Below are 23,827 nucleotides of genomic sequence, written 5' to 3' on the forward strand. Positions count from 1 at the left end.
CTTTGTACATGTGGCCCTAAGTGTTTAGTTACAATAGAACTCTCAATCGTAGTTGAAATTTCTATGGAACAGGCTGGTTTTAGGCTCATTTCTAAAAGTTGCAAGATAGTGAACACTAGAGATTTCCATACTGAGGAAGAATATTTTCCACGAGGTGAAATAATTGCCTCATGGGGTTTGCAGGAAGGAATCGAATGGCAAATTGCACAAGTGTACAAGACAATCCGAACGAAGTGGAGAGAATATTCTCTTGGGTTAGAAAAATATCCTCAGGGAGTCAAGAAACTTTGTTGATGAGAGAAAGAGAAATGTATGCCTGCAGTCTGCCATTTGGAATACTTCCCTTCTCCCATTTAAGGGGCTCAATTTACAACTTTCTGTTATATAAAACAAGGGTTAGAGGTTTTGGGCAAGAGGATAGTCCTTTTGTTAGAAGTATTCAGCCTGTCCAGACAGAAAAGATGTGTGAGGGGAATCCAGAAAGAAGGGTTTTATATGTTTCATTTTATTACGAAATACTTCCAAAGTTGCACGTAATTCACTGCTTTCATTTGATTTAGGAATTTGCAAGGTGTGCACATACACAAGACAAGGAGGTTCTGCAGCTAAGCCCAGGCATTAATCGTAAAGATATTGTTTTCCATAAGTTTATGAAAAGTTTAGTGGCAACTAATGATGCACAGACAGTATGGGAGAATACTACAAGCTTTAGTGGTGAGGGCAGAAAAGACCAGACTACTGATATGAGTTTTTAAAGATATGGTGACTGACAGAAGGTAGGAAGAACTCGATAATGGAGTTAAAGTGTAGAGTATTAGTTGAAAAGACACATAACTGGAGAAAGAGGTGTGTAATGCTTTATGTCAGAGACATAGGTCCAGATGTTTGAAATGATTTTGCGTTTCTTAATGGACCGAATCGTAATTTCAGTCCGTTAAGACATGCTGAATTGCCTTTTTCATATGTACAGTGGCCAATAGCGAATTGTAACATGCGATTTCTAACAAGTAGATATTGCATTTTGCGATTCCCAAATAGGAAATCACAAATAGGGATTTCCTATTTGCGATTTCCTAAGCACATATACAAAGCATTTCCTAAATTGGAAATGGAAATTTAGGAAATGCTATTCCTATTGACTTCAAGTCGATGGTAACCATGTGCAATTTTTCAAAATTAACTCAAAATACATTTTTTAAAGGGCCCTGTAGCGTGCTAATGCCTCTAGGGTATTTGTGCACTTCACATGTGCACCACTTTTTTAGGGGGTGCATCAAGGATGAGGTCATAGGCCCCTAGACACCCTTGGGTTTACATGTCCTAATTTGAAAAATTTCCTATTATTAAATCACAAATTTGGAAATGCAAAACCAGTCGTAGCTCTGGGCCTTTAGGCCCATAGGAACAAATGGTGTAGCATTTTTTAAATAGCAATTTCCTAGTAGCAATTCCTAGTCTGTAGGAACCATTATTAGGAAGTCTCTATTTCTGTACATTCCATTTTGCATTTCCTGAATAGCGATTTCTTAGGATTCCCTATGTAGGAAATGCAAAATAGGATTTTCATATATATGGCCCCTAGAATTTTGAAGATGCTTCTCATATGAACTGTCAGCCAATAGAGTGCCTGCTAGCCCAAAAATTAAGGCCCATATTTATACTTTTTTAGCGCCGCATTTGTGTTGTTTTTTGACGCAAAATCGGCGCAAACTTACAAAATACCATTGTATTTTCTAAGTTTGCGCCGATTTTGCGTCAAAAAACGACGCAAATGCGGCGCTAAAAAAGTATAAATATGGCCCTAAGTGTCCTGTAAGTATGGGAGTAGGCAGGAAGAATCAGATACAGGGAAGTATATTTCAGTTGGAATAGAATAAGAACCAAATTGAAAAGGCCCTATCGCCACCAAAGCATCACTTTTAGTGACGCTCCGGTGCGCTAGGCACTGCGTCGTATTTACAAGGAGTCTTTGAGCCACTTTTTGTGGCTTAATGCACCTTGTAAATACAGCCCCTGCACAGGCAGCTCTTTGCATGGAAAGGACATGCAATGGGTGTTGCTGTGTGTGTGCCACAGCCACACCCATTGCATTTTGACACTGGCCAGATTTAAGATATTTCATAAACCCGAGGCAGTGCCAAAATCTAATGCCACCCCATAGGTGCGCTAGCATGGTGCAACGACGAGAAATGCATTCATTTCTCCTCGCTTGTTGCTCTTTCTATGTGTGCTGCATTCTACAACACACTTAGAAATAGTAAATCACTATTTAAGATTGTTTTTGTGCAGGAAGGTGTTCCTTCCTGCACAAAACAATCTCCTCTGCAGTGTAGCCATCCTTGCACCCTGGTGCAAGGGTGGCTATGTTGGTGGTGGGCAGCAAATTTAGCGGCGACAAAGGGGGCAACATAGGGGTACGCCGTATTCTATGAAATACGGTGCATCCATGCGTTGTGAAAATGACGGAGCGTGGCATTGCCAAATGTGGCGCAGCTTCACGCTCAGTTATTTTCGTTTAAATCTGGGCCTAAGTGTCTGGACAATAGATTTATGGAATGTTCAGGTGAAAAGGACAAGAGTTTGAGAGTGGCCCCTATGGAAGAGAAGCAAATGTGAGGTAGGTTTCTCATTATGAGCAACAAAAGGAAGCTGGATATCGAAAATGACTCCAGGATTACAGGCAGAGTTGATGACAGGCGACTTGTGAATAATAATCTGGCTGAAGAGACGCCATCTATTACCGTTATAGCATATGCCATTCAGCAATTAAATGTCATTAGGTAACCACAGCAATTATGAGATGTTGCTATAGCAATTCAATACACTGTGCCAATTACACTCCATAAGTCATGTTTATATCGCCTGCTATTTTGTTTTCTACTTGTCAGCATGCAACAGCAATCTCGGATTTCAAAAGATATTAAGTATGGAAATATACAGCTTAAACTGTAAAACCTTCATTATATAATCGTGAATTGGAATGCGACAGAAGTACCTCTGAATTTGAAAATGACAGCATCGCATTGGCTGGTTCTAAGAGAATGGATTGTAAATAAAATATTGATAACATTGAAGTCTCTTTTAAATGCAAAGTAAAATGCGAACAATGTGAGAGCAGCATCTGTTACAGCATGTCTGATGTCCCAATTAGTGCTGCAGCATTGCAATGAGTGAGGGAGAAAGAGGCACTTTTTTGCTGCAGAATTGCAATGAATGACAGAGAAGGCCCTTTGTTGCTGCAGCATTAAAATGAGTGTCAGGGAGAGGGGGCACTTTGTTGCTACAACATTGCAATACCTGAGGCAGAAAGAGAGCACTTTGCTCCTCGGGCATTGTAATGAGTGACACAGAGAGAGGGCACTAAAATGCTTTAATACAGGCATGTTCCCTTGATGCAGGTTTCACAAGTAAAAGGAATTTAGATATATCATTCAGTTTTTTTTTTTTTAAACAAAAAAAAAGAAAAAGAATGCTTATTTCTGGAGATTGACTGGTCCATGCTACTGAGCCATGATTGGCAAGCACTAATGCAGTACATCTCAGTTACTATGAGTTGTTTCACCAGTAAATAAAAGAAGCTGGGTGAGTACTTAGAGAAATTGAATTTATTACACTTTTTGTGAAATAATGTAACATTCTCAGTTTTTATCAACTGATGCTGGTGGTTAATCTCTTTGCAAAAGCTTCCAATTTTTACAGTGGCAGGGAGACAGTGCTTTATCTAGAAGCACCCTGTTTGGAGATGAGCTGAATCCGGCTTTAGAATTCAGGGTATCTGGTTTAATCTACAGCCGTATAGCAAGTATGCCAAATGTTAACATGGCAAAAAACTTCTTATATTTGCTCGCTGCTGTGGTAGCCATGTAACTCCACTAGGGGCCCAAGTATCTTTATGTTTCCTATACTGGGAGATGTGAGTTTTCAAGCTGTGGGCCCGATTGACCAAGTGACTGATGGCAAGCAAAGTTGGAGTATGGAGTCTCTGCATTCAGGGCGGAATCTCTGCATTCAGGGTGGAGTCTCTGCATTCAGGGCGGAGTCTCTGCACTTGGGACCGAATCTCGGCATGGCGAACTGCAGAGATATATTTTACATTGTGTCATCAATTGTCGCTATGAAACCTGCATAGCACTAGGGGTCTCAGTGCATGGGGAGAGAAGGTGGGTCACAAATAATTACCCCCACCATTCATTATTATTTATAAAGAACTTTCTTCTTACCTTCCTCGCAACACTTCTACCCTTAACCACCATTCATACCTAGTCTTTCCTAATACCCTCACATCTCCATCATGCCCCTTCTCACCTACTTTCCCCATAACAGGTAATTGCCCTCACATACTCGTCAATTCAGATCCATCAGCTCCCTGCCACCACAGGATCTGTCATATTTAGTCATTTTTGCTGTTGACCTCCTCTCTGTTCTTACAAACCGCTTCCTTTCTTCCATCCTTTTGCAAGTCCCTTTTTCTGTCACAGCTCTGGTTGCCCTGTCTTTTCTCCTTCCATCCACAGACCTACCATCATCTCCCATTTTTTCTTTCATTGCTCAGCAATATCCTGGTTTCCCAGGCCTTCTAATTTTCCTCTCATTGGCTCCTGGTTCTCCACTCTTTTTTTTTTCATTTCCATTACTTGTGGGAAGTCTGTGGTATCATTTCACAGCCCTCCATATTTCTCTGCTGCCCTTTCATGACCTCTGTAACCCTTAATCTACCCTCCCACCCTGCATTGTTCTCCTGGGATCCACCTCCATCTAGAAGAAACTCTGGGTTCTGCAAGCTCTCATAAAAGCAGAGCAAAAACAATTGTCGAAAAAGTTTAAACTGTGAGTTCTGAGAGCCTATGCTTGACCTTAGCTTGGTAGAAACCTACTGTAAATAAAAATGGTATGTGTCCGTCAAAGAATAAAATGAGCTTAAGTGCTCTAGAGTGGAATATGGGGCCAGTGTTACCATGTTGCTGCAAAAAACACATAACATAAAAGAACATAACACCATGGGCCTTCTGAGTCCTCAGGGGGACAGAAGGATCATTGAGATACAGCCTCTCTTTATTATAAGGGGGCTTGCTGCTGCCTTGCCCCAATATAGCGACCCTAAGAAAAGTTTTCAAAAAAGTTTGAAAAATTGTTTCCTATTGTAGAGATGTCACACCAATGGAAAGTCACTATGGGGCAAGATCAGAGTTTGGCAGACTGTACTTTGGCTGTTAGGGTGACAGGGTTGTAGAGCACATTATGGGCCTGATTCTATCTTTGGAGGATGGTGTTAAACCGTCCCAAAAGTGGCGGATATACCACCTACCGTATTACGAGTCCATTATATCCTATGGAACTCGTAATACGGTAGGTGGTATATCCGCCACTTTTGGGACGGTTTAACACCGTCCTCCAAAGTTAGAATCAGGCCCTATGTCTGCCACAGTGATGGAGAACCGTTTTCCAAATTTAGAGATCACCACTGGCCCAGCAGTGATTTCTGTGCCATCATGGCAGTTCATGTCAAGGGACAAAATGTTTGTTGTACAGCCACCATCAGTTTGGCAGCCGTACTAAAAACATTTAGACACTTATAGTTTTTCACAATCTGAAAGGTTGTTACTGAAAAACAAAAAATGAATGATCTCCACACCAAGGTAGTTTGCTGTCTTGGCATGTGCTGTGGGTCATTATTTAATTTTTCTCTCCTTCACTGCCACGTTTTACCTGGTGGTGACCGGCAGAAAAAAGAACATCACACCATTTACCCTAAATAGGGAGAGCACGTAATTCCCTTTCTCCGATGGTCCCTACTCTAGTGTGCTATTGAAGGGAGTTTTCCATTGATAAAGCAGAAAGTTGGTGGTCCTCTCAACCCTAAGTAGGACGGGCAGACCATCAGTTTGGCTGACAGGATGCTCTGTTGCATGCAATGGAGTACCCTCTCCGACAAACTCTAAAAAACGATATCTAGAAGCCAGTACCTCACAGTGTGCAAAACTGCTTGTTCATAAGTAGCATCTTGAAATAATCTCATATTGACCACTGTTTCCAGAAAAAAACATGTTCGTAGCTCGGGAGCCAAGGATGACGAAATATTTTCAATCTCATTTACAAGCAGCTGTTACCTGGTGATGGTGCTTTTCTGTTTCAACCCCGTACAGGTACAACTAGATGTGTTCCCCAGCTATTGACTTTCAGAACTTGTTGAAGACACTAATACCCTTCTTCTGAGATCCTCCTTATATGGATGTTTTGAATTTGCACATTTCTCTAAAACCACACTTTTACAACTAAGCACTATATTAACTAACAAAGGGCTGTGATTGAGTTTGGATGATGTCAAATGTGATAGGAGGAATCGTGTTCTTTTCCCAGCTCCTTAAATTCTACATTGTGTTTTCCTCCTTAAATCTCCATGTCTCTGTCTCACTTGCCGTTGTGCTCTGAAACTGAGAAGTCTAGGAAGCAGATTTCTGGTCAACATAAGTATAAATATTTTTATTGCACAACATGCAACTCTTGATCGTGTTTTCCTTTTTCTACCTCTAGAAGACAGGAGTGTGGTGTAGTTTTTTCTGAATCATCTAAGAAGTTGATCGATGACACTTATATTTTCTCTGAATATAGTTTATGTAGGTAAAGTCTCACTGATTAAAAGTGTGCAGCGGCGATGAAGAACTATGTAAGCCCATTGTCTGCAAGGGAGACAAGAATCCATTTAGGGTTTAATAATGCAAACATTGATTGCCCTTCACCGAGCTGGCTGAATGTAGAAAGTCGATATTCTCCATTATTATGCAGCAATAATGATCTGATGTGCAGAGTCACAGCGAACTCATGTCTTATTGTCTTGAAAAGGTGCAGAATATGTCTCAGTCAATAGAAGTATTGGACAGGCGGACCCAGAGAGACCTGCAGTACGTAGAGAAGATGGAAAACCAAATGAAAGGGCTGGAAACCAAGTTTAAGCAGGTGGAAGAGAACCACAGACAACACCAGGCAAGACAATTTAAGGTACGTCTGAATCCTCAGTCCATTCCTTGAAGTCCATTCCAAATCACTGTAACTGCATTATTGCGTATGAGAGCGGCATGGGCGAGATGCAGGAAATGACAGGGCGGGCCATTAGACTACAAGAGTTCTTCACTTATGCAAGCGGCATAGGCGAAATGCAAGAACATCCATATAAAAGGGTGGGCCACTAGACTACAACAGATCTTCACTATACAAGCAGCATAGGCGAGATGCAGGAACATCCAAGTGGGAGAGCAGGTCCATAGATTACAGTAGTTCTTTACCCATGCAAGCAGCATAGGCGAGATGCTGGAACGTACAAATGACAGGGTGGGCCACTAGCTACAAGAGACTTTCACTTACACACTGCAGATTAGACAACCCACCCCAGTCTCCAATTTGAATGTTCCGCTGGTGCATCATTCAGTTTGCTGAGCAACTATTCAGATTTTCTGTCCCATGTATAAATCTGTCAATCAACGTTGCAAGTGACAACCAATTACAAATAACTTACTATACTTGTGAGCAATCGATCAGAGTGCCAAATACTGGTGGCTCCACGTTATGTTCAATGGTCATATAGTTAGCCCTTCTTGATTTTAAAAAACAGGATACTGAAAGTTATGCTAAAAATCATGCTAATTAAAAAAGTGCTACATCCCTGTACTAATGAGCAACATGGCTTTAGCCTCATCCATTTTAAACTTTCTTTCCCCTAGGGTCCAGAATTAAAGTCTTGCTTCCTTCAGAAACACTCTAATTACCTGACTTGGCTCATTAGCGTGCAGATGCTGCACAAGGAGCTTAGTGTAGATGTGCACTGCACCACCTGTTGCAGCAGGTCTCTGTGGTGCACCTGATCCACACACTTCTATTTCACCTATGCTTTCTGACCATACTGTGGGTCCGTGCTACGCCACCTGTGGCAGCAGGTCCCTGTGGTGCACCTGATCCACACACCTCTATTTCACCTATGCTTTCTGACCATACTGTGGGTCCGTGCTACGCCACCTGTGGCAGCAGGTCCCTGTGGTGCACCTGATCCACACACTTCTATTTCACCTATGCTTTCTGACCATACTGTGGGTCCGTGCTACGCCGCCTACGGCAGCAGGTCCCTGTGGTGCACCTGATCCACACACTTCTATTTCACCTATGCTTTCTGACCATACTGTGGGTCCGTGCTACGCCGCCTACGGCAGCAGGTCCCTGTGGTGCACCTGATCCACACACTTCTATTTCACCTATGCTTTCTGACCATACTGTGGGTCCGTGCTACGCCGCCTACGGCAGCAGGTCCCTGTGGTGCACCTGATCCACACACTTCTATTTCACCTATGCTTTCTGACCATACTGTGGGTCCGTGCTACGCCGCCTACGGCAGCAGGTCTCTGTGGTGCACCTGATCCACACACTTCTATTTCACCTATGCTTTCTGACCATACTGTGGGTCCGTGCTACGCCACCTATGGCAGCAGGTCTCTGTGGTGCACCTGATCCACACACTTCTATTTCACTTATGCTCTCTGACTTTACTGTAGGTCCACGTTGCACCACCTGTGACAGCAGGTCTCTGTGGTGCATCTGACCCACACACTTCTATTTCATCTGTGCTTTTTGACCGTAGTATTGGTCCGTGCTGCACCCGATATAGCAGCAGGTCTTTGTGGTGCACCTGATCCATGCACTTCAATTTTATCTATGTTTTTTTTACCATAGTGTAGGTCCAGACTCTATTATCTGTTGCCGCAGGTCTCTGTGGTGCACCAGACCCACACACTTCTATTTTATTTGTGCTTCCTGTCCTTGGTGTAGGACTTCTCTGCAGCACCTGTAGCAGCAGGTCTCTGTGGTGCACCTGATCCACACACTTCTGTTTGTGCTTCCTGGCCACCTCTTTGCAAAGTTGGCTTTCCAAATTCTTTTACAGACAAAAAACGCTGTTTGTGGCAAATTCGCCCACAAAAAAATTTCTCTAAAATTTTACTCGCAGGTGAAAGCTGCAATTTTTTTTAGAACATTGATGGAATTTCAAATTCCGCTCTCCGGCTTATAAGCAGCTCTGCATGTTCTTACATTCCCTACTACATTGTTTTGCCCGTAAATAACGTTAGCATTAATGCATCATTTTCCAAAGTTTGGCCGAAAATGTAATGCTCTATATTTGACATCCTGCTTCAAACCATGCAGGTCAAACGTTTTACATTTTTTGTTTCTGATGTAGAAATCAGGACAAGTAAGAAATATTTCTCTAAAAAGAGACAGTTGGAAATGTAAAAAAAAAAATATTTCAAAGATTTAAATTTCTAAATAAGTTTTATTTCATTGCTAAAAACTATTTAGGGAAGAAAATGTTTTTTGTCTTCCTTAAATACCAATGAACTCTAATTCATTTTCTCCTATGTATTTGTTCAGAGGTTTTTGCATAAGTGTTTCCTTTCCCCCACAATGGAAGTCAATTTTTTCGAACGCGTTGGTAGATGGTTTATTCATGTTTGGCTAATAGAGGCATACTGGGTGGAAAAAAAGGTGACTTCAAATCTCCAACCCGCAGAATCATTTCAGAAAAAGCTTAAATTTAGGGTGATCAACAACCACGTGTCCCTAAGTTAGTAATTGGGTCGTGCGTGTGACGTTGAACCACAACTATTGTCGACCCATCTCTCAGATTCCTATATTATTAATGGAGTCAAGCACTCATCCATACTCTTTATGGTGCCTGCAGGCTCCTCCAAATTCAATGCTTCTCTGCGCAAGTACTACTCACTAATGAGCAGTACTGCGCACAGAAACTAACAAATAGTACAAATTGTTATGCAGCATAAATCAACATATATCTAGATACACCAACAAACAGACCCAATAAATAAATAAGCTACTTAAATAATTAAATAATTAAAGAAGAATAATTGATTGTGATGAAGAAGACAAAAGCCATCCTAGCAGTGTGCACTGGACAACACCATAGTGGTGAAAGGGGAACCACGAGAGAATATATTTGACACAGTTCGCAGGAGTCCACTCGAGTTTGGAAACTTAGAATTGGGTTTAGTGATAAATAAATGCAAATCGTGTAATCTTTACACTGGGAAAAGAGGATATCCTCAGCTATGAATGGAAAAGTAAAAGTAAGTTAATAGGGGCAGCAAAATATTTGCAAAATATCGCCCCAATCCCCCTAACCTTAATTGTAGGAACATATCCCTTATTTTAGTTGGGATACTTTTCATTTCCTCCTCTTTAGCCTGTACCCATGTATTTTTACTTTTCTATTTCTTCATACTTTTCCTTTTTTTTGTTCTTTTAGTTTTTTCCTTTTTCTAAGTTGCTCATTCTCTTTCTTTGCCTTGTATGTTTTTCACCTCATTAATCTTATTTTTCTCCCAGGATTCCGCTCATATGTGCCTCTCTCTATGTTTTTCTGCTATTCTCTGACCTACCATTTTTATTACTTCTTCCAATTCTTCACACGGTCTATGGCTATTTCTCCTATTCTATTCAATCTGCCTTCTTTACAAGAGTTATGTTTCTTCTTTTGCCTTATTTTTTCTGTACTTCACTGTTTCTCTAACTTAGATATCTCGTATAACCGTTTTTCCCCATCTCTTCTTCTCCACCTTACCCTTATTTGAGTGTATCCCATAGTCAAACTCTGGCACCATTCCTACTAATACTTCAACTCTACATTTCTACCCTTTCATCTCTCAAGACATTAAAATAATTTTCCCTTTTCCGTCCTTTCTATTCCATTTTTTCTTTTCTAATATCAGGGCTTGATTTTCTTAGGGTATTTACCCATTTACATTCGTCAGCTTCTCTTCACTTCTTCACTTTTTTTTTAATCCCTATTTCTACTCTCTCTATTTTCTTCTCCCTATTTTCTTAATGTTTACCATCTTCAATTATCTTTTCCTATTCCTCTAGATTCACTCTCTTCTATCCTATATATGTTTCACTTCCCTTTTCTCATCTTTATTTCCCATTCTCCCTCTTTAGCTGAATTTTTATATTTTACCTCTGCCCAGTTCTGTTTTCCTCCTATAGACGTCTTCTCTTCTCCCCCCACATCCACTGTCTCCTTTCTCCCGCCGTCTCTTCCTTACTAATTTCTCTATTATTCTCGCTTTTTAAACTTCCATAGATTCTGCTCCCAAGGTCATTGTATTTTATCCACTCCTTCTAACCTTTTCTACCCTTCTCCCGCTTTTCTTTAATTCCTTTTATTTTCTGCTGAATCTAATGAATGTTAGAGTGGCCTACAAACTTTCTAACTTTGCAAAGCCCTCTCCCTCCCCAACAAACTCTGCTAAAATTGAAGTGGAGGTAATATTGGGGCTGCACAACTGGTTTCCAAAGCGTGGCATCACCTTCACTGTAACACTTTATTAAACACCCCCCAAAACTTAAATAAGTATATAATTATAATGCAAAAGTTCAACTCATATGTGTATATATATATATAAAACATTTGTTAAACATGACACAACCTCGTCTCTTCTAATGTCCTGCCAGAGAGTGTAAAGTATTGAGGAGTTACACATATTTGTTAAAGAATAGATGCCTTGCCCCAAAAGTGCATCACACCAGAACATAGTAAAAAACGTCTCGACTTATGGTAATGTAAACTTAGCTGATCCCGATAATAGCAGCATGTACCACTGACCCGTTTTCCACTGAAGGTTTAAGCTGGCTATCTTAAATTCATGGGGAGTTTGGAAATTAACTACAAATAGGTTCATGTTTATCATTTCCAAACTCCTCTTGCAGACACGGGCACACACACACAAATGTAAATGCCACTGACATATAATTATAGTCTGTTCTCCTCCCAAAAGATAACGCCCAAAATGTATTTTACGAGCCTACCGATAAATTACCCTAAAGGGCATTCTATATTCACAATCCAAAACATATTAATTACATTAAATTTAGAAGAAATGTGGCCAAAATTAGTTTCCTTAGCAAGTATATTTTCTTTCTCATGCAGTAAGTTGGCACTCTATGGGGTGAACCTCAGTAAGCATGCACAGTAAAGGAAGTTAGACTCTCCTCTGTAAACACACAATTAAATCGAGCTTGGATAAGCGATTGTGTTGTCAGACCTGTTTGCAGCAACAAAAGCATCCTTCTCAAGTCTGCTGTCTTTGTTGTTGATGTTGTACATGTTGGTGTTTGAGTAGCGTGTTCCCACCTCCACTTAAAGTCCTTCTGCTTGACCCTGCAGTGAAGTGCCAATTTATGGTCTTGGGCTCAACCGAACCTTAAAACTAGATTCAGGTGCCCCAGATCATTGAGAAACTAAGGCCAGTATGGGAATATGATGCACCCAAGATCACAAAACTGGGAAGTGGTATATCGAAACCAAGGCTCTCCGTAGCATGTATTTAACCCCCAGGTAGCCCAGCCTTTGAACCAAGAGCACTTTTCGTGCAGGAACTTGGAGACCCAGACTTGGAATTGGAAATATTGAAATACACATATCTGCAAGCAAAGTGCTGTTGGCAAATAGGCTGTGGTTTACAAAGCCTTGGTGATGGAGTGACCCTTTAACCTGTTCCACCTAATTCCAAACTGATGTAATCACCCAGGATGTCACATCTCCTGACTGCAACATTCTGGCAGGCAGTTGAGACTGTGAAGTCTTCAGTCAATCTTTCATGACTTCTGCTCGGGTCCAAGCAAAGGGGCTTTGTGTTGTGAAAGAGATGTTGAAACCTAGCTACCCTTGGATATATGATATGCAATGTTCAATATAGACATACGCTCTCACATGTATTCCCTTTAAACAGCTCATCACATAGTTTTAGGGCCTGACAGTGCTCACTTAAGTAACTTCACAACCATCCACAGTCACTAACCTCCTTGACCCTATTGTTGAGCCCCTCTCTCTTTGTAGACAAACTCAACTCATGCCATCCGTGTTCATGCATTTTGAGGGCATCATGTTTTAAGCAGCTCAAATGTCCATTGGGATGAAGGGCTTCTTAACTCGGGGATTCCCAAGTTATATATACGTTTTGTGGATTTTAACGACTCTTTTGTGAAAATATTTGTGCACAATGTAGTTGTACAACGTGGCCCGTAATCCTGTTGGTGGTTAAAGCAGGACTGGAAGTGCCCTGGTATTTCCAGGCACACGCACAGTTTCCAAAATATGCCCGGAAAATTAACTAGAATGTGGCAAAATATGGCAAAAGGGCCCTAAACCATATGTGGACAATGAATGGACTGTTTCTCCTGAATGAGTAGCAAAAGACAACCATTTTCGGTGCCAGATTGTAAATAAGTATGAAGCTGGGTTAGCATTGGGCCCCTGCAGTTGATGTATTAATGAAAGCATCATCTCCCCTCCTCAATACAAAGCTGGACCTACTAGCGTAACACAGGCTCCTGCAGCCCCTACGGCGCAGGGGGCACTTCAGGGAACCCCCAAACATTCAACCGCCCCCTTTAAGTCCAAAATCATGAACATCTGTGAGGTAATATGGGAGACTTAGGGACCCCTCATCACATTCTACATAGGGCCCCCATCATTTTGTGTTACACCACTGGCGCGACCACCAAGGCACTTTAAATTTACTGCACTACACACACAAACAAATACACTGAACACGTCACATAGGAAGAATATGCTTCAGGGGTGGCCGATACACACAACATGTGCACAGAACTATCAAAAAACATTGCATATCATCTTCACAAAATGGAGTAAGTTATCGAACAGTTTACTGCATGTTTTGAGTATTCATACGATATTTCGTACAGTCGAATAATTCAAATTGCTGTTCCAGTAGGGAACAGCCCTTCTCAGTTACTGTGGTTTGTGAAAAAATATTCTAATGAAGGTCTGCATGCTTATGGGTTATTAAAAAACATTAATTAAAAAAATGCTGCTACAGTATTTTAAAATATCTCGTAACAGCATTTTGCTTTCCTCCAATGCCCGCAGGAAAGCGAGGGTTTGTCTTCATATCAATGCAGTGCATTTTTATGTATGTGGATATTTTGTGTCAGCTCAGGGTTAGCGAGCTAGATCCTCAACACTATTTCATCTTTTTGCTTACAGGGCTAACATAAAAGAAAGTTTTTTCAATGCTGCAATGACTGAAGATGCAGTTCACTCCCATGTAACCATGACAGAGGGCCACAGAGCATTTTTTGCACCATGCATAATATATTTTTGTTACTTTTTTTTAATTTCCCAAACAATTTGGCACCATATCACTAAGGAACCTTGAACACATCTGGGACCTTCCTTTGCATGCGACTGTAGAAGCATTCCATGAGTCTCTTTAAAAAAAAAAAAAAAACTTTTTGTCGATGCATATTATTATTATTTTTTTTGGTAAAGAAAAAGAAATCTTTGTGTCTGTGATCCAAAGCATGTAATCTTAAGATGTTGCACTCTACAAATGACAAATAAAGGCCTTTTCCCAAATATTTTGGTGTATTGTAGACTGTTTAATATGTGCTTTCTGATGCATCATTTGGACAAAGATTTTTTTTTGAGGGGGCGGGTGAGGTGAAAATTCCCACACATTTGCACTCATGTAGGGAGAGGCCAGGGCGAGGCAGGGTTTTGCAAATTTTTGCACGCATGCCACTGAACCAAGCTTATTTTAACCTTGCAGGCAATAAAAGCGAAAATGGAGGAACTTAGGCCTTTGATCCCAGTGTTGGAAGAGTACAAAGCCGATGCAAAATTGGTATTGCAGTTTAAGGAGGAAGTCCAGAATCTGACGTCTGTTCTAAACGAACTCCAGGAGGAGATTGGCGCCTATGACTACGAGGAACTGCAGAGCAGAGTCTCAAATCTTGAAGAAAGGCTCCGTGCATGCATGCAAAAATTAGGTAGGCTCAGAAAATTGATTGTGGCCCTGGCCATCCACCTACAATGTAAAGCGCACACAACACTTCTAGACAGTGGTGCAATGTCACCTTTTTACTAACTTAATACTTGCAGTTTTTAGGTCTGCACAATCTATAAGTATGTCTCTTGTAGTTCTAGCAAGAAACGACCAAGAACGCACAGTGAGGTCAGACACCCATGGACCATGCCATTGGAATAGGCTACGCCCTTGATTACAAGATTTACAATTGCAAAGTGAAACAAATGGGCTGGTGTAGACATAGGAATGGGTACACGCGTCAGCGGTTAAAACCTGTAAATAGCCCTGTGCATCCCCTAATCCACTGGTGCTAGGGCGTGCCTGGAGCGAGTGGTGTGAAAGTCCACCAGTGCCTGAAGTGCAAAGACCATTGCTTAGCTAAACACCATGGCTGCTGGGGTGTGTCTTGAAAATTGGCGATGGTCCTGGTGATGTCTCAGCAGTCTCGAGTGCACTCATTTATTATGTGTATTTTCATACCCTAAATAAGGCATCCAATCTTTTCTTTCAGAATACATCAGCTTAGTAGGGATGGAGCAGCTCCCTGCTCTACAAAAAATCGCTGGTTACTGTATTGTATTGTACTGTGTAATAGTATTTATATTGCGCTTACTACCCCGGACGAGGCGTCGAAGCGATTTTCGGCGCGTAGCACGCTACTCCGGAATCCAACAAGAATTAGTGATGGATTAGTATCGGGAAATATGAGTACAGTTTTAGTATTATAGTGAGTTAATTTGAGCCGCGAATATGAGAGTTTGTTAGTTAGATTGACTGGAGTAATGGAGGGGTGGAGCAGGGAAGAATCCAGAAGTGTTAATTGGGAGTATATGCTAATAGGATTTAGGCTTGGGATGAGTAAAGGGGGGATGGAGGAGGGAAGAGTCTGTGGAAGGGTTAGGGAGATCATAGTAGCAGGGTGAGATAAATGAGGGTGAATTTAGTAGGGTTGTTTGGGACTCTTTAGAACTAAATCTGGTGATATGTACTTTGTAGAGAATTGTTACTGCTTATGTTGTATTAGTGCTACACGGAAATAGTGGCTATTGTCCATTAAGACTAGATTATGATAATTTGTTTTCTGGATATGATATGTTAACTATTTAGTGCTTATGAGTAGGGGTGAGTAGTGTTTGGAACTCTGTGCTCTGCTTGGAGCACAGAGTAAGGCCAAAAGCTCTGCTAGCACCGCCAGCGGAGTGGAGCTCACCTGGTGCATGCTGCATCCCAATACGGGCTGCACAGCACAAGTGCAGTCTGCGCTTGTGCTGTGCAGTCCATAACTGGGCTGCAGTGGACACAGGAGCACAGGAGGCAGCCGCTGTACACTCGTCGCCGTCGGATGATGAGGAGACGAGGACCCCCTGGAAGATTCAGGTAAGTCCTTTTCTCTTTTTATCGTTGTTTGTGCACACTGGTGCTCAAACAGTGACTGAAAAAGCAGCTTTCACTGCCTACAGCCCTGGCCTAAATTCAAGCCAGGGCAGTAGAAAGTGAAAGCTGCAGTTTCAGGCCTCTTGTGCATCAGCCTGTCCTGTGTGCACTGCACTCGGGTCTGGCCAGTGCACAAGAGGCCTGGTAGCTTTCTCTGCCTATGGCCCTGGCCTGAATTCAGGCCAGGGCTTTAGACGGCAAAAGAAAGCTACCCTTCCAGGGATCTTGTGCACCGGCCTGCCCCGTGTGCACGCACTGCACACGGGACAGGCCGGTGCACAAGAGGCCTGAAATGGCAGCTTCCACTGCCGAGGCCCTGTCCTGAATGTGCCCGATCTCAGACGTGCTAAGCAGGGTCGGGCCCAGCAGACCAGGCCTGACCCTGCTTAGCGTTTCCGAGATTGGGTGCACTCAGGACTCCGCAAGTCACGGAACTCTGCCTCTGCGGAATTTCACTGAGTATTTTTCAACTCTGTGGAATTCCATGGGGTCGGACTCTGTGAACTCCTCCCAGGCTTACTTATGAGAAATATCGCTTTATGTCACAGTAGACCAGGATACTATTCACTAATGAACAGCTTCTAATGATGTGTGGCTTGTAGGCCATTTAGAGGTGCTGAAATTGGCAGTTCTGGAGACAGCGTCACAGGTAATTTTACACTATGGAGCAAACACCTCAATGCACTACAAATCAGGACAAGCTATTCACTATAAAACAGATTTTGGTGATTTGTGGCTGGATGTCTGAGTTGGTGGCTACCAGCTCTACACTGCAGTAAAGAATACTGTTACTATGTAACAGATTTAGGTGATTTGTGAGTTGGATGTCTGAGTGGGTAGCTCCCAGCTCTACACGGCAGTAAAAAATACTGTAACTATGTAACATATTCTGGTGATTTGTGACCTGGATATCTGAATGGGGTGCTCCCAGCTCTAAACTGCAGTAAAGGGTACTGCAACTATGTCACAGATTCGGGTGTTGTTGTCCTGTAGGCCTGAATGGGTAACTTCCAGCTCTACACTTCAGTAAAAGATACTGTAAATGTGTAATAGATTCTGGTGATTTGTGAAATGAATGTCTGAGTCAATAGCTCACTGCTCTTCACTTCAGTGTAGGGTACTATACACAATGTAACAGATTCTGGTAATTTATTAGTATTGAACGAACACCATAATGAATTACACAGCAGTAAGGCTTTTATTCAGTGCAGAATAGATTCTGGTGACTTGTGAGCTGGGTGTCTGAGTGGGTGGCTCCCAGCTCTACACTGCAGTAAAGGGTAGAGTAACTATGTAACAGAGTCTGGTGATTTGTAGCACTGAATGACTATCTCATTGCACTACACACCAAGCGGGCTACTGTTCATTATAGAACATATTCTGGTGATACGTGCCCTGTATATCTGACTGATGAATTGGTACCTCTCTTCTCTTCACTGCAGTACAGGGTACTGAATCTATGTGACCATCTCAATGCACTACACACCAAGCAGGATACTGTTCACTATAGAAAAGATTCTAGTGATATGTGACCTGGATATCTGAGTGATGAATGGGTAGCTCTCTTCTCTTCACTGCAGTACAGGGTACCGTATCTAGGTGACCATCTCAATGCACTACACACTAGCAGGCTACTGTTCTCTATAGAACAGATTCCGGTGATATGTGACTTGGATATCTGAGTGTAGAATGGATAGCTCTCTTCACTGCAATACAGGGTACTGTAACTATGTAACACAGTCTGTTGATTTGTTAGTACTGAATGACCACCTCAATGCACTAGGAGGGCAGGTGATTGGTCTCCTCAGAACAGTTTCTGGTGATTTGAGACCTGCATTTCTGAATGGGTAGATCCCAACTCTACACTGCAGTAGAGGGTACAGCAACTATGTAACAGATTCTGGTGTTGGTGACCTGCATGTCTGAATTAGTAGCTCCCAGTTCTACACTGCAATAAGGGATACTGTAAGCATGTAACAAATTCTAGTGATTTGTGACCTGGTTGTTTGAATGAGTAGCTCCCAGTTCTACACTGCAATAAGGGATACTGTAAGCAAGTAACAAATTCTAGTGATGTGTGACCTGGATGTCTGAATGGATAGCTCCCTGCTCTACACTGGAGTAAAGGGTACTGTAAGAATGTAACAACTACTGGTGATTTGTGACATGGATGTCTGAATGGATAGCTCCCTGCTCTACACTGGAGTAAAGGGTACTGTAAGAATGTAACAACTACTGGTGATTTGTGACATGGATGTATGAATGGGTGTCTCCCAGCTCTACACTGCAGTAAAGGGTACCGTAAGCATGTAACAAATTCTAGTGATTTGTGACATGGATGTCTGAATGTGTGGCTCCCAGTTCTACACTGCAGTAAGGGGTACTGTAACTATGTTACTTGTTCTGTTGATTTGTTGGCACTTAATGACTATCTCAGTGCACTACACATCAGGCAGGTGACTGTTCGCTATAGAAAAGATTCTGTTGATATGTGACCGGGATGTCTGAATGGATAGCGCTCTTCTCTACTGCAGTAAACTGCATTGCTCACTACATAACAGATGATGGTAAATTGTTTCAGAGATGCCATTCATATGTGCAGAATGGACAGCTTCCTACTCTATACAGGAGTACAGGCTACTACTGCATGCTCTAAAACCGATTACGTGATAGTGGATTTTTTAGGTACCTTTGTTAGCCTTCAGCGAGCAGCTCCTTGTCCTTGTTAGCAGCGGAGCACGTTCAGACAGCCGCAGCATCGCCTTGTGAAGAGTGATTAGAGAATCTAGGACATCATTCTCCTCACGTATACATCTTTTCCATGAAATGCAAGCTTGCGTGCCCTTCACATAGTGAGTTTTTTTTTTTAATGGACGAGAAGTTATTTAGAGTTTGGCGGATGAAGGACCTGCTCCAAAGATTGGTGGATGTTCCTTTCACATTACTCAGAGTGTATACTCATGAATACACCCTAAATAGGGCGAATGGGGACAGTTTTTGGTGAATGTGCAGCATTTGTCATACTCTAAATAACCACTTAGCATGGTCGACATGTACATTAAATAAAATCGAGCCACCTGCTACGTGCAGTATTCCTAGTAAGCGAAGTATACATTTCAATAACTGCAAGAGGATATCTTTAAAGCAAAATGTTAAAAAAAAGATGTATGTTTATATGCTACCCATTTTCATATAGTGGTCAGGCTGATTATTCTAAAGGTATTAAACCTTGGGGGAAGGTAGCCTGTGGTTCAGTGAAAATCGTGGTGCAGTCGCTTCAGTCCACAATGAACAGGTGTGTCCATCACCAAATGCTGTCATTGCCATGGGCACCATAGGTCACACTTGGTAGAGTCTGTGTTGAATTGATCTTGGTTGCCCATCATCACCTTGAGTAGTCTGTTAGGACTTCCCACAAAATTCACCTGGAGCCTTGATGTCATAATCCCACTGCCCTACAGTGAGGTCACTGGAAGGCAACCCGCCTGACGTCAAATTCTTCACTAGCTCCATCATTTGTGAATGCCGTTGAGCAGTGTAGTTTTTGAAAAAAACAGTGCTGGTCGATCCACCATACTTAAGCTGAGAGGTCTGTCACCATTTTTAGCAGCATCTAATTCATGCAAGATCTGTACCTAAATTGTGGAGGTCTTTATTCAAGCATGTCCCATACAGTTGCCATGTGAATGTTGACAATAGATTGTCACTGTTGGCTCGCATTCTAGGACCAAACATGCCACATCACACAGGCATGCAAGAATTCTTGCAACAGAGTTTTGTTTCCCAAAAGTGGGATCTGCAACTCCCTGGCATCTTTCTTCTTATAGGGAGGAGCCCCCTCCACCAGTGTGGCAGAGGAGGCACCTTCACTACAGTGGTGGATCGAACATCAATCATAGACAACTCAAAATGAGGCCCACACTCTACTTCCCATCACAGATCAGCACTACAAAGGCTCTGGGCATTGATTTATTCTTTTGAAAATGCTTACCTAATCCAGCCGCAGGTGCTGCATGTGATTGCAAATGTCTGAATGCTCGAAGGAGGATCTAAGATGGGATGCTAAAAGCCCCTACCATCAGCACAGAGTGACGAATTGGTAAAGGCAGCAGGGGAATAGTGTATATGGAGTACACTGACCACTCTCTAAAATGAACCTGCAACCACCCAGAAATGATTTAACTATTAACCCTGCTTCACAATTTCTGCCAAGGGACGAGGCGCAGAATGGTGCAAATAAGACAGAAAAATGCAGGTCAATAGTGGAGTACTAGACAGTGGTAATCTGAAAAAGCAATGATTACATTGACAATGAGTAGTTTTCTTTAAAAAAAATACTCAAGTAGATTTCTTACCAAATATACTTGTATAAACTAGGATGGTGCTGAATGTAGATTCTGCCTGCAATGTTGTTTAAATTGGTTATTCTCCAAACTTTGCATGCTGACACAAATTTCCACAAAAAAATCATTCAAAGAAGAATTTTTCTGTAAAACCTTTTATGTAAGAGTAATTCTTGCAAAAAGTGAATTTGCTTTGATGTTTTTCTCTGCAGAATTTACATTTGCTGGATTTTATTCCTCCAGTATAATTTCCAAACTTTATAAACTTGGCAGCCTTTATGAACTTCATGAAGCCTGCCGATTTCTTTTGTGGAGTTTGCAGAGGAAAATAGTTCTCAAATTTGCACATTCCTTGTGTTGGATGTGTTGTATGTAGCAACATCACATACAAAGATATCAACCTGCAACAATGGAGAGTTCAAAGCATCGTCTGGCACAGTATCCTGAAGGTAAGGATACAAAAAGGAGTCTACATTTACTCCACATTTCCACATCACTCTTTTGTCTAAGTTGATATCCCAGTCAATAAGGTTGCAGGTCAATAGTTTCGCGTCTGCTTCGTGGTAAAACTAATTTTTAAGATCTAATACTTGACATCTACTGTTCAATATTAGCCTGGACAAAAAAAAGAAGCTTCACAGCTCTGTCAGTGCTTCACCCAGGATAATTACTTATGGATCAGTTAAGTGGATGCATGAGGCAGTGGGACAGGTTGTTTACATCCAAGCACTGCTGCAGGAGTCAGGTTCCTAGTCTCAAAATGTGATCTCACACCAATGCCCATATGATTAGGCTTTACTCCAATACCCAAATATATCTTCCAAATTAAGTGTAATTGCACTGCCCACCATATGTTTATGCCTAGACCTCTTTTGTTGACAACAACGTGTACCCAATGAACTCTGATGAGGGTCTTACTCTCTGCCAGAAGGGTCTCTGCCTAAGGGTGGAGCTTTTGATGTTAGAACGAAGTCCTTACAATTCCATGTGCTGACATCTCAAATCTAGAAAAACACTTGAAATTAAAGGATGTATGTTAGAAATGGAGTTTTTGGTTGGCAGTCAGGTTGCCCTCTGTCCAAGCAAGAACCCTCACTCTAGTCAGGGTAAGTCACACACAATCCAAAATCAGCCTGTGCTCACCCTCCGGTAGCTTGGCACGAGCAGTCAGGCTTAACTTAGAAGGCAATGTGTAAACCATTTGTGCAATAAATCATACAACACCATAGCATAACATCACAAAAATACACCACACAGTATTTAGAAAAATATATAATATTTATCTGGGTATCTTCAGGTCAAAATTATCAAAGTTGCAATACGAATTTGTAAAGATATCACTGAAAAGTGATAGAAAGTGTCTTAAGTCTTTAGAAAGTAAACAAAGTCTCTTTCAAACACAAAGTACCTGGTTTCTGGTGGAAAATCTCCTCAGAGGGCCACAGGAGAAGAGGTGCGTGGAAAACTGGTGTGTGCGTCGATTTCTCCTCAGCACACACGGACTTGCGTCGTTATTTTCCACGCGGGGAGTCGGGCGTCGTTTTCCGGCGCGCGGACAGTCTCTTACTGTGGTTTGCGGGGAGTACCAGATGTCCCGGGTCTGTGCGTGGATTTTCCTGCTTGTTTTCCGGCTGCGCGTCGTTCTGCGGGGCTGCGCCTCGAAGTTTCGATCTCACGGCAGACGTCGCGTCGATTTCTCCGGCGGAGTCGGGCGGCGTTGTCCTTGCGAGGCCGTGCGTCAAAGTTTTGATCTCACGGCAGGCGTCGCGTCGATTTCTCCTGGAAAGTCGGGCGGCGTTGTCCTTGCGAGGCCGTGCGTCAAAGTTTCGATCTCACGGCAGGCGTCGCGTCGATTTCTCCTGCGGAGTCGGGCGGCGTTGTCCTTGCGAGGCCGTGCGTCAAAGTTTCGGTCGTCCCGAAGACGTCGCTTTGATTAGCATCGGTGTGCGGCGTTTTTCTTGCCGCGGAACAAGCTGTGCGTCGAAAAGTTCGGCGCACGGAGCGTCCAAGAGGAAGAGAGAAGTCTTTTTGGTCCTGAGACTTCAAGGAACAGGAGGCAAGCTCTATCCAAGCCCTTGGAGAGCACTTTCACAGCCAGACAAGAGTTCAGCAAGGCAGCAGGGCAACAACAAGGCAGCAGTCCTTTGTAGAAAGCAGACAGGTGAGTCCTTTGAGCAGCCAGGCAGTTCTTCTTGGCAGGATGTAGTTTCTGGTTCAGGTTTCTTCTCCAGCAAGTGTCTGATGAGGTAGGGCAGAGGCCCTGTTTTATACTAAGTTGTGCCTTTGAAGTGGGGGTGACTTCAAAGAGTCTCTAAGAAATGCACCAAGCCCCCTTTCAGCTCAATCCTGTCTGCTAGAGTCCCAGTAGGGGGTGTGGCAGTCCTTTGTGTGAGGGCAGGCCCTCCACTCTCCCAGCCCAGGAAGACCCATTCAAAATGCAGATGTATGCAAGTGAGGCTGAGTACCCTGTGTTTGGGGTGTGTCTGAGTGAATGCACAAGGAGCTGTCAACTAAACCTAGCCAGACGTGGATTGAAGGGCACAACAAGATTTTAGTGCAAAGAAATGCTCACTTTCTAAAAGTGGCATTTCTAGAATAGTAATATTAAATCCGACTTCACCATTCAGCAGGATTTTATATTACCATTCTGGCCATACTAAATATGACCTTCCTGCTCCTTTCAGATCAGCAGCTGCCACTTCAACAATGTATGAGAGCAGCCCCAATGTTAGCCTTTGAAGGGAGCAGGCCTCACAGTAGTGTGAAAACGAATTTAGGAGTTTTACACTACCAGGACATATAACCACACAAGTACATGTCCTGCCTTTTACCCACACAGCACCCTGCTCTAGGAGTTACCTAGGGCACACATTAGGGGTGACTTATGTATAGAAAAAGGGGAGTTCTAGGCTTGGCAAATACCTTTAAATGCCAAGTCGAAGTGGCAGTGAAACTGCACACACAGGCCTTGCAATGGCAGGCCTGAGACAAGGTTAAGGGGCTACTGAGGTGGGTGGCACAACCAGTGCTGCAGGCCCACTAGTAGCATTTGATCTACCTGCCCTAGGCACATGTAGTGCACTCTACCAGGGACTTACAAGTAAATTAAATAGTCAATCATGGATAAACCAATCAGTAGTACAATTTACACAGACAGCATATGCA

General features: G+C 42.5%; 1 protein-coding gene across 2 annotated transcripts in view; it reads left to right on the plus strand.

The window, feature by feature from the left end:
* OLFM1 (olfactomedin 1) overlaps positions 1–23,827 on the plus strand; it is a 171,295-nt gene that overhangs the window by 82,012 nt on the left and 65,456 nt on the right. For both annotated transcript variants that reach the window (XM_069241583.1, XM_069241582.1), the window contains exons 3-4: positions 6,841–6,996; positions 14,628–14,847. In XM_069241583.1, the coding sequence (XP_069097684.1) occupies positions 6,841–6,996; positions 14,628–14,847 (376 nt within the window). The remainder of the gene's footprint in view (positions 1–6,840; positions 6,997–14,627; positions 14,848–23,827) is intronic.

Source organism: Pleurodeles waltl, chromosome 6 (genome assembly GCF_031143425.1).
Source record: "Pleurodeles waltl isolate 20211129_DDA chromosome 6, aPleWal1.hap1.20221129, whole genome shotgun sequence".
NCBI classification, from domain to species: domain Eukaryota; kingdom Metazoa; phylum Chordata; class Amphibia; order Caudata; family Salamandridae; genus Pleurodeles; species Pleurodeles waltl.